Source organism: Poecilia reticulata, chromosome 9 (assembly GCF_904066995.2).
Source record: "Poecilia reticulata chromosome 9, P_reticulata-male-v2, whole genome shotgun sequence".
In the NCBI taxonomy this organism is placed as follows: domain Eukaryota; kingdom Metazoa; phylum Chordata; class Actinopteri; order Cyprinodontiformes; family Poeciliidae; genus Poecilia; species Poecilia reticulata.
The window spans coordinates 23,529,716-23,540,662 of NC_088838.1; the positions used below are offsets into that span (position 1 = coordinate 23,529,716).

At 39.9% G+C, this 10,947-nt stretch overlaps 2 protein-coding genes across 3 annotated transcripts in view; one reads left to right on the forward strand and one right to left on the reverse strand.

Moving 5' to 3' along the window:
* Positions 1-775, reverse strand: part of LOC103470127 (intracellular hyaluronan-binding protein 4.L) — an 86,958-nt gene extending 86,183 nt beyond the window's left edge. For both annotated transcript variants that reach the window (XM_081610731.1, XM_008418310.2), the window contains exons 1-2: positions 618-775; positions 292-529 (exon numbers count right to left, since the gene is read on the reverse strand). In XM_081610731.1, the coding sequence (XP_081466857.1) occupies positions 292-520 (229 nt within the window). In that variant the 5' untranslated portion in view covers positions 521-529; positions 618-775. The remainder of the gene's footprint in view (positions 1-291; positions 530-617) is intronic.
* A 1,897-nt stretch (positions 776-2,672) lies between these two features.
* znf367 (zinc finger protein 367) lies at positions 2,673-10,947 on the forward strand. The gene is made up of 5 exons (XM_008418309.3): positions 2,673-3,545; positions 5,179-5,329; positions 6,259-6,378; positions 6,696-6,834; positions 8,170-10,947. The coding sequence occupies exons 1-5, from the start codon at positions 3,270-3,272 to the stop codon at positions 8,426-8,428; spliced, it is 945 nt and encodes a 314-aa protein (XP_008416531.1). The 5' UTR covers positions 2,673-3,269; the 3' UTR covers positions 8,429-10,947.

Sequence of the window (10,947 nt, forward strand, 5' to 3'; positions counted from 1 at the left end):
ATACTTTTGTACGTTTGGCCAACATGTGCCGTCAGTGGGGGGGCCCCCAAAAATCAAATTGTGCTTAGGGTCTTTAAACTTTGGACCGCCTCTGGCAGTACCAGTTTAATGTACGAAACCCCTGCACAGAACCCTGTGGAAAAGATTAAATGGAAACGCAGCCAAATAGAGCAAACGAGCAGCTTCGCTGACTTTGCATCGCCAACAGCTGACACAGCCCCAGCACACCAGCATCTGCCAGCACAGAGCCGTTTGTACCGCGCCTGTATCTGCAGCGGTGATGCGGCTCACCTGGAACCAGGTCCGGACCACCTGAGGCCACCGGCAGCCGTCTGTTCCTCTGAGACTCCTTCAGGCCTGGTTTCTTCTGCTTGCTTTTCTTGTCCTCGTACTCCTTTTTCTTCTTTTTCTTCTCCTTCTCCAGCTCCACCTCGTTGATCAGGTCGAACGGGTCAGCTTCGTCGTCCAGAAGATCCCCGAACCTGTTCGCCACGACGCACCCGAAGGCGTCTTGCAGCATTTTTTCCGCCTGCATTTGTGTGAGAGAGGGGCACAAAACACTTAACAAGCTGGTTCCGTTTTGAAAAAGAAAAGTTGAATAAATAAATTGGGAGTACCGTTTTGCAGCCCAGCTACGGGAGAAGCAAACCGCGGACGGAACTTATGTGCTCCGGACAGCAGCCGACAAAAACAGCGCGAGCTGTTATCGACAGGTTTTAAATGTTTCCACGTGCGGAGGCCTCACCACACCCTCTCGCTCATTAATAGGCTGTTCACTGATCAATACGCTCTGCATAGAGATGGCTCTCAGCCCGTCCGAGTCTGTAGATTGTTCTGTGCTTAGTCAGACGGCACCAATCAGCTTTTAAAGAAAGAAGTGTGGAGTTTAAAAAAAACCCGACAAATATATACTGCTCAAAAAAAATAAAGGGAACACTTCAGTACTATACACTTCTATACAAAAGACCTATAATTTAATGTTATATTTTAGTGACCAATCACAGGGAAGACTGCTGACTCGTGACTGCTAAGCAGAATGTTTACAGACTGATGTGCCTATGTGTTTTAGTAAAAAGCTTAGTGGAAGAAAGACCTTTTTAGAAAAATGATTTATAAGAAGATTATGAGGTAAGGCCCATTCAGATTATTCACAAAGCACAGACTGCAGCTGCATAGCTGTTGGCTCTTGAGTCAGCGCTGCAAGAGCCAACACCACAAATCGCAGGGCACAGGTTTCCCTCTGTTGACAAACTTTCTGAAGATGCTCATTCTCTTTTGCTGCAGATATTTATTTATTTTTGCTGAAAGATGAGTGAGATCGGACAGTTTAACATCACTCTCTGTTCTACACCTCTAATGCATGGTTTAAATTACTGGAATAATACAATTAAAGATTCTGTAAAATTTTCAAATGTATGTGTAGTGGAAACATCATGTCTGTCTGATTTTCACTTTAAATACACATAAAGTTGCATAAACCTCATTCAAGCCCATCGCAGTGATTCCACAGATTAGTTTTAGGAAGAGTTGCTCACACACAAATACAACAAGTTATCTGGCAATTAAGTGAGAAATGTTTGTGAACAGCTTAATTGCTTATAAAATGTGACACAAGCAGTAGAAATTATTATTTGTGTTTTGTAAAATTAGGACTTGTGGCATGACTATCAAAGTAATAAATTGTACACTAGTGCACCTGTCATTGGATTAGTTTAAATATAAAACAAATTAAACTGTTTTGAAACAATCTTAAATTATCCCTTTATTAATCACAGTGAATTTTTTTATTGATCTTCTCCCGTCCAAGAAAATATGAAGTTTCTAGGCTGCCAGTTTTGACCAGTTAATACTGTCAGGTCTTCCTCTTTCTTGGTCTAACACCAGAGTGCCACCTTCAGGCTTCTCTCCAGATCAGTTAATAACTGTTTCTGGTTTTATTTATCCCCTTCATAGTCTGCTACGTTATTATGGTGGATGGGTTTGAGTGTCTCAGTAATCCTGATGGATGAACCCAGCCACCGGCCTCAGCAGGTTTTCTGGAGGAAACCCTGGCAGTGTTCCTGGGTGATGCTTCCTCATCCAGTTCTCCATTTTGATTTGAAACTTTCTTAGCAATCCTCCTCAAGGAATGCTGCAGGTATTTTGCTGTTATTTAGGTGATATTTACAAGTGTGTTTTTGAAAAGTGATTTTATTCTGAGTCGTTAAACGGTTTGACCTGAAACTGAAACCTTCCTACTGTGGCTCTTCCATCCTGTTGTTACCCAACTGTCCTGATGTTGCTCTACTTATGTTATAGGATCAACCCTTTGCAATGGGATCCAGTTGACCATGGTCCAGAAAGTCCCCAGATCTTAATGGCCTTTAGAAACTTTTTGAGAGTTTTTATAAATTTAATCTATTTTTTTTTTTCAATAAAGGCCTTTGATATGAAAATGAGCTTGTGAGCTATTAAAGATTGTAATACTGATTAATATAAAAAGGATGACCCAAACATCTTTTAAACACAGAAGTAGTAAAGTTTATAAAAGCTAAAAAATAAATACATTTCTCTCCAGTAAATCCCTTATGACTTTGCGTTTCGATTTCTATTCTCCTAAAACAGTGCACCCTTTGTTTCCACCCTAAAATTATTACGTCATTTTGGCGCCTCTGGGCCTTTTCCGTTCCCTTTAAAGTAGAAAAAAAAACATGTAATAACATAAACAGACTCCTAAACGCGGGAAGGAGCCATCTGCTGCATAAAGTTAACCGCTCTTCTTTCTGATTGGCTATGTTGCACGCCCTGTTCATCCTCATTGGCCAAAATCGGTGTCAACTTACAAGAGCGCGCGTCAGGTGTTTAAATTCCATTGGCCTGCGCATACCCCAGTGTTTCTCTTTCTGATTGGCTGATGGTGCTGACGCTAACGTCGCTGCTATAGGCTGCCGCTGGCACGTGGGGCTAGATTTCTCCTGCACATTGGATGGCAGACTCCTCAGGCGGGAGTTTGCAACGCGGGACCACACATTTGTGGGCGCAACCGGTCAGTTCAGAGGAGCGGTTCCGGCCGAAAGAGTCTGTTACTCTGTGCTCCCTGCTTGGAAACTTTTAGGATACTCTGTAACAAACAATTTTTTGCGTACCTCTATGGAAATGAAGGACATATTCACCCCAGACTGAAGACCCGCCATTTAGGACTTATTTATTGACTCTTTTTTGTAAACAGACAGCAACTTTTAACTATTTTACCTGCGTTTTTAGGCACGTGTACTATTACTGTACTCACAATGGCTGACAGCAAGCATCCGCACGTCATTTTCTGCAACGACTCACCCAAAAGAGTTTTGGTTTCTGTCATCAAGACTCCAATCAAACCCAGGAAACTGGAGACTCTGACTCCCACAAGTCCAGGTTTCAGCGACTTCATGGTCTACCCTTGGAAATGGGGGGAAAATGCCCACAATGTAACCCTGAGCCCGGGCTCGGCGAGCGGGGCCGCATCCCCAACCGGGTCACAGACAGCCAGGGAGGCGGACACAGCTCCGTCTCCTGATCAGATCAAGGTAAACATATTGTTTTTAAATATCTGCCTCAACCCTGCATGATGCTGATTTTTAGATGAGCTAATCCACAGATCTTTATTTGTGTTAGAATTTGATAATGCTGACAAAGCTCTGTTGTCGGAAATTGCAACTAGTAACAACTTGTAACTACATAGGTGTTGTTCAGAGATGCGCAAATCAGCATCTAAAGACAGTGAGTGAACCCTAAGCCCAGTAAGGAAGGGGTTAAAATCTGTGTTTTTTTTTTATTTATTATTTATGCTTGAATGTAGAGAAGATGGAGAGTCATTTAAAAAACGCCCGCGCATTAGGGCGTGACATGCTGGATTTTAAACCCTGCAGCTGCTCTGAAACATGACGTGAGGCCGCGCGCCAAAAATGTAACCGGAAGTGAAAGAGTTACAATGTAACTAGTACGATTTACACTAACTGACATAATAACTGATATGTTACAATAAGTTTTCTCTTTTATTGTATTTTTTTTCTTCTTTTTTTTTATGTTGGCTGTGTTTATGGGGATAAAGTTGATAAAAAGCGGGGTATTTTGCAGTAAATTCTGACGTTTTAATGGATCAACTTGTGATTCCGCAGCCTTTTTACGTCATATTTAAATATATTCTGAATACACTGCTGCAACTTGAGTTTTATTTTTTCTATTTTATTCACTGGTGGTAAAATCTTTTTTTCTTGTAGCCCATTCAAAGGATAGGACTGAAATAGAATGACCTCTTTAACAACGTCTAAAACGTTGCTAAGATAAAAATGTTATTGCAGTTGGTGTCACTGCAGATTTTGGATCCTGGCACTACTTAAACTGGCATTTGAGAGGTTAAAAAAAAATCCAGAAACCTCATGAATATTTATGTGTGTCGAAGGCTGGTGTTGAAAATGGAACTAATTAAATATATGCTGGTATAATATGTATACAAAAATACTTAACTGAGCATTTTTGGCTTCTAAGCCATTTCACAAAATGAATGAGCCTGCATCACTAAGATACTTTGTCCTGTATGATTATGTTATGTTTCTTGCATGGAGCCACATTACAACAAATTTCAACTTTACAAACGAGTTCAATTCATATGCAGATACATAGAAATCAGTCCAAATTAAACTATTAACTAGCCACGTTCGGAATCCTAATTATAATAGAACACAGTCAAAGTTAATAGATCATGTATTACAAATTACTAGAAAGCCAAGAAGTTTGGCTAAATGCGTCTGTGTTTCCAACAGTATGAACAAGCATGTGGCGACGGGGGGAAGGAATGACTGCATTACAACAGCCAGAAACCTCCAGCAGATCCAGGAAGAACTGGAGTAGACATACCACTAGTGGTTGAGAGCAGAAGCACAAAAACACAGGAGTATTTTCTACAGGAATGAAAGAGAGCAAACAAAGTTAAAGGCATCAATAGCTCTATTATCAGCTCTGTCTAGGAGAGAAATAGACCAGAGAGCTAAGCCAATAGAATTGGTTAAATGTCATTGTTATTAGCAGCAGTAGTTCAGTGGATGACCCTGTCCAGGGCTAAGAGACTGAAAAATCAGGACATTACATGGTACTGTTCTGCTGTAATGAGCTTCATCCAGCTTTGTCCGTGCTGAAGATCAGATTTTATCTGGTTGTCAGGATGGTATCCGGAGAGGCCGGCCCCGAGCAGACACGGTGCGGGAGCTGATAAGCGAGGGCGAGACCTCCTCCAGCCGGATCCGATGCAACATCTGCAACCGGGTGTTCCCCAGAGAGAAGTCCCTGCAGGCTCATAAGAGAACACACACAGGTGGGTGTGACAGATGCAGCGCTGGTAGATGGAGATGTCGGATGCAAACATGTTTTAAATGGCGGCATGAATTGATGGATGTAATAAATGCAGGGGATTAATAGTCCAATATGAAAACACGTTTTCTTTTTTAACTTAACTGTAATCTCAATTTTTCTTCACTAGCTCTGATGGATGATCAGCAGGTCAAATGCTTAAAAAAGAAGCAAAATATTTTCTCTTTATTCATTAAAAGCATCAAAATTTGAGAACCTTCATAATATTTGGTTTACCAATGGGATGAAATTGATCCATATCAGCTAAAAGTTAAAGCTCAATGCATTCACAAATGGGAAATATATTTTTAATACTTTAATTTACTACTGGATTAATGATTAATATCTCTATCAAGATACCTATAGCACATCTGGTCTTGTGCTAAAGTCCTTAAGGGAGAAAAATCAAAAGGTCGAACCTGAACAAAGATCTTTATTGGTGAAGGAAAAAAACCGGATTGGTGCACCTTTAGCTATTTCACACTTTTAGACAAAAGATATTTCAGCTTGCAGAGAATGTCACGCATTCATTTGAATCAGATGTTCTGGAACAGAGACGCATCCAAAATATGCAGGCAGAGGTCCCTGAGGACCGGAATTGAGAAACACTGCTCTAGATCAAACTCAAAAGTTGTGAAACTTCCCTTTACTGCAATGCTGCATCAGCAGCCAAGGAGGAGTGTTATTTTAGGATTTATGCAACTTTTTTATAATGCAATGCATTTAGATGCTCTTATGTCCTACATGTTACAAATCTGAGTCTTTAATTTGGAACTCTGTCTTTGCTTTTCTACCAGGAAATATTTCTTGGCTTGTGTAAAAGTGAAAGTGTATGTGTACTGAAAATGGGAAAACATTTTTTCTTCATTTATTTATTCTTTTTCTCCCATCTAGGAGAGAGACCCTATCTGTGCGACTACCCTAACTGCGGGAAGGCGTTTGTCCAGAGCGGTCAGCTGAAGACTCACCAGCGGCTCCACACCGGCGAAAAGCCATTTGTCTGCTCAGAGAAAGGTGAGTCAGACATACTTTAAAAAGTAGAAGAAGATTAACGCATTCATCTGTAGGTTATTTAAATCAAGCCCAGACTTTTTCATACTTTCACTTTTAGTCACCTCTCGGTACTTTCCAGTGTTATTAAAGGGGGGGTCAGTTGGAGCATTTGGAAAGTACCTGAAAACACAACATGAGTAAATACTGCGAGTCTGATTAATACAGAGATGGACTTTATTTACTATTATTACCATCTTTAATTCTTCCCATATAAAATCAGTGCTTTCATAGGACTGTAGATGTGTTTATTCATGTCTCTTTTTTTTTCCTGCATGCAGGATGTGGCAGTCGGTTCACCCATGCAAACCGTCACTGCTCCAAGCATCCTTTCTCTCGTCTGAACAGAGAAGAACCGAAGGCGGGTCTGGGAAAGGCTCAGTCTGTGGATAACAAGGCAGTGGCAGAGTGGCTGGCTAAGTGAGTAAAGTCCCTCTACAGAAACTGAGCAGAAAAACAGTTTCAGGTTGACCACCTTTGATGGTGTAAAACACAAAAGTTGCTTCGAGGAGCTTAATAGTCTCTCTCAAAGTACTGCCTCTGTGTCCACTAATAATTATTAGTATTAGTCTTAGTTTTGAAACAAGAATTTGCTTAAATTCATTTTTAATCAACACAGATATCATGATTTGACTCCCCAGCATTTTATTCTTCAGCTCTGAAACACAGTCTCTGTTTGAAAGTCATTTTTAATCCAGTTAATGCTTCAGTTCCAGTCAGACTCTGGATCTTTCACACCTCGATTTAGTGCCCAAGACCTGCCATCTTGTCCCTGATATACGAGTTTATTTTTTTATTGTAATCAAGTGTTTTTCTATTAATTATGGAGATACATAGCTCTAAAAACTCTCAAATTTTACACAATTAAATTCAGTTGTGAACAGTGAATCTCCAACTAGACTCGTTTTCAGTATTTGCCAATTTTTCAGTGGAACATATCTCTAAATTATGTGCTTACCTTTGGATTTTTCCTTAGAGCAAATCTAAAATATTTCAAAGAAAATGCATCTTGGTAAGCTGTGTTACCTAGATCTAATGCTACTGGACACTCTATTGCTAAGAAAGATTCATGTTAAATGTTTGAACTATTAAAATAGGCTGTTGTATGTAGTTTTATTGGAGGTTCGAAGTATTGGTGGATTTTAGAAATTTGCAGTTTGAATTTGAATCTGAAAACACTTCATGTTGATTTTGATTCTTACTCTGGTTTTTTTTTAAATGGTGGATTAAAAATCCACCATTTAATGTCGGTACATGTTTATTTATTGGAATCAGAAAACACATTTTAGTTCAATAGGTTTTGCATATGGTATTGCAATGGCTTCTGGCTGTTTTTGTCCAGGGCAATGTATAACTAAACAAAAAAACATTCATAGCAGTGGTGTTTTTTTGCATAAATCATGTCCTGGGCAGGCCACTCAATTTTGTGTTTTTGTTTTTTTAAATTGCTTTTCAAGAATCTATCATCAAAACAAAGTATTGGGTTCAGGTTCACCAGAAAAAGTCTTTACAGTTGTGCTAAATAAGATGCTGCTGTGTTTACGCTGTGAGCATCCGTTTTCCATTGACTTGGATGTGCAAATAAGCAACAGAAAAGCTATTCAAGATGCAACAGACAGATTGGATTTACGTTTTGTTTGTGCTTGTTCCGTACACAGAGGTTGTGTCGCCCTGGGCAGCAGCCTGTATCAAAACCTATCAACTCTGCAGATGCTCTGCCACATTTAGATTATAACATAATCCTTAATCCTCCAGGTACTGGCAAACCCGCGAGCAGCGTGCTCCTACAACCACCAAGATGAAGCCGCAGGGCAAGGCGAGCACGGAGGACCAGGAGCAGCAGGATCCCATGGAGTTCCTCCACTCTGACGAGGAGAACGGAGAGGAGCCGGAGGCCATGGAGGAGGAGAAGGGTAACCAGGGCGGGGCGGCCAAGCGGCGCCTTCAGGAGCAGAGAGAGCGTCTCCACGGCGCCCTGGCCCTCATTGAGTTGGCCAACAACCTGTCGCCCTGAGCTCCCCCGCCCTCTGACCCGACCTCCTCCTCTAATCCGCCTTCCTGCAGAACGTGCTGTAGCTAAAAGTTCTTCATAAACGCAGATCAATGCCTAGTTTAGTTGTAAAACCAGACTTTGAGAAAGAATCGGACTTGGCCTGAGATCCGTGTTAAAGCACAGAATCACCCCCTCCCTCTCAGCACCAGGAAGGCACAAGCTAAAGCACCTTACTCAGCTTCCATTTTAACCTTTTGGCTGCTATGAACGTAGGTTTGACAACATGAAGAATGTCTCTTTCCTCTGCCTTCTGAAGGCAAAGGAAGAATACCTATTATGTTTTAATTTGATTTTGTTTTGCACTTTGGTAACGAGTTTTTAAGTATATTGTGGGAATAAGTGTATGACTGATGTATATATATGTGTGGATTAAGCTCACATGGACCGAATGATACAGGGTGTGGTCACAGATCCAGCTGTCAGATGGCCCAGATGAACTGAGAAAGCTGAAGTGAAATAGTTTTAGCCTCACTGTTACTACTCTGTTCACAAACCGGGCGAGCAGCGACAAAACGAAGCACATGACAGCCAATCATTGCAAGCGTAATCCAGAAGTCTGATCATGCAGAAGGTCTTAAAAACCATAAAAAGAAACAAACAAACAAACAAAAAACTCAGCCCCTAAATGCTGCCATGTTCTGCAGAACCAACAAAGTAGTTGACCATATTCTGTGTTCAGGACTTTATGGATTCATAGTTTCTGTTAACAATCCAGTTTTTCTTGTCACAACTAGGCATGGGCCAGTTAGCACCAGAAAGGTTTTTAAAAAATTCCAGTGTCAAAAACAAAAAACGCTTCAGTTTGCCATCACACTTTCTCTGCAGAGTGAAGTTTTTAAAATGGGATTTTCTTCAGTTGTGTGGATTATGCACACTGCTAATCAGCTGGCTGAAAAAAGGCTCTTAGATTTTTTTCTCTTCTGGCATGTAAAAAAAAAAGAAGCAAATTCTGTTATTTGGAAGTATTAAAAAAAAACTCCTCTTGTGTTTTAGGATTGTACCATTTTAAAACCACAGAAAGTGCCAATGTGAGCGAGAATAGCCTGCTGCCTGTTCGGAGTCTAAAGCATGGCATCGTTTTCCTCTCTTCCTTAAAAGAAAGGCTATTTTGGTCGTTTGTAAAGATTTCCCATCACAAATGACACAAGGAGTTGTGTTATTTAAGGAAAGAGCAACTACAACAATAAGGCAATGCCACTTTAATGGAAAGGAAAAGCTGACAGGCTGTAAGTTTTCTCAGGGCAGTGTGTAAGCACACCTTTCACCCCTACCTGATGCTGCACACTGCTAGTTAACTGGCTGAAAGAAAAGGATTGCACTTATTTCTTTTCCTGAATAGTTTGACCAGTTAGCCAGATATTAGCTTTTACTTCTATCTTAACTGCTACTGTGTTTTATCTTGTGTCTTTAGATTAACAATTTAAAAAAGGGAGACAGTCAGTAGCTTAAGTAATAATTGTTTTTCTTTTTATGCAGTAAATTAGGTCACATTATTCATTTAGTTTAAATACCATAGTATTTTTATTTAGGATTTCTTTACAGTACTAATCTAAATGTTGGCCCATGTCTAGTGACAAGAGAAAGCCTGCAGGCGAAAAGTCGTTTTCCATTCATGGATCGTCGTCTTTTATATTAAAAGCTGACAGACCAGATGTTGATACTGACATGGCATCATAACAGTGTGACAATTCTGTCATCTCATTTTAATTTTTCGATATTTATTTCACTTCCTTTTTACAATTTTATTTTATTTTTTTAAATTTCCGACATCTTGTTCGAATAGTCGAGTGCTGGAATCATAATTTAAAAGTGTGACATAATCCCAAAGTTTGTAAAACATCAAAGTCACAATGAAGCACTTACCGCCCGGAGAGGCTCGGATTAAGCTTGCAATGCAGTAAAGATTTGATTTATTGTTTGTTCTGGAAATGGTTTGTATTTTTCATAAACTGATTTGAGTGTTGCTGGGTGGGTTTGGATTTGTTTTCCCCTCTTTTTTTTTGTAATTTTATCAATGCGACACTACATCGTTTAACACTGTACGAAGCCCCTCATGATGTTCTGCCTCTGTTTGGTTTAATCTAGCTGTGCCCTTTCAATCTGGTCTGCAAATTACCTTTTAAAGAGGCAAAATAATAATCCAAAAGAAGAAAAACCCAAATGATTTAATGAACCCAATGATAATATATTTGGAAGAGCTTCAACCCCTTAGTCTGTTTGGTGGTTTGAGTAAATTAAGGCATTTAATATATATAAATATAGTGTTTTTTTAGAAGATGAGTATGCACACTATTTACAGAAAGCTTTGAAGTTTAATTTTAGTTTCTTTTTGTTTTTCTGCTTCTAACATCCTTCAGCAGTGTTCGTGTTTGACAGTATAGGGTGCTCCTGCTTGCTGGTAGATGTTTTTATTTACTCTCGACAGGCTGTCCACACTGTTATCTCATTGTTGATCATCAATAAACATTCACTGAATCTGA

Coding starts and splice junctions, on each gene's coding strand:
- znf367 (XM_008418309.3), top strand. CDS start 3,270: ATGGCTGACAGCAAGCATCCGCACGTCATTTTCTGCAACGACTCACCC. Junction 5,330..6,258: donor TCATAAGAGAACACACACAG/GTGGGTGTGACA, acceptor TCTCCCATCTAG/GAGAGAGACCCTATCTGTGC. Junction 6,835..8,169: donor GTGGCAGAGTGGCTGGCTAA/GTGAGTAAAGTC, acceptor TTAATCCTCCAG/GTACTGGCAAACCCGCGAGC.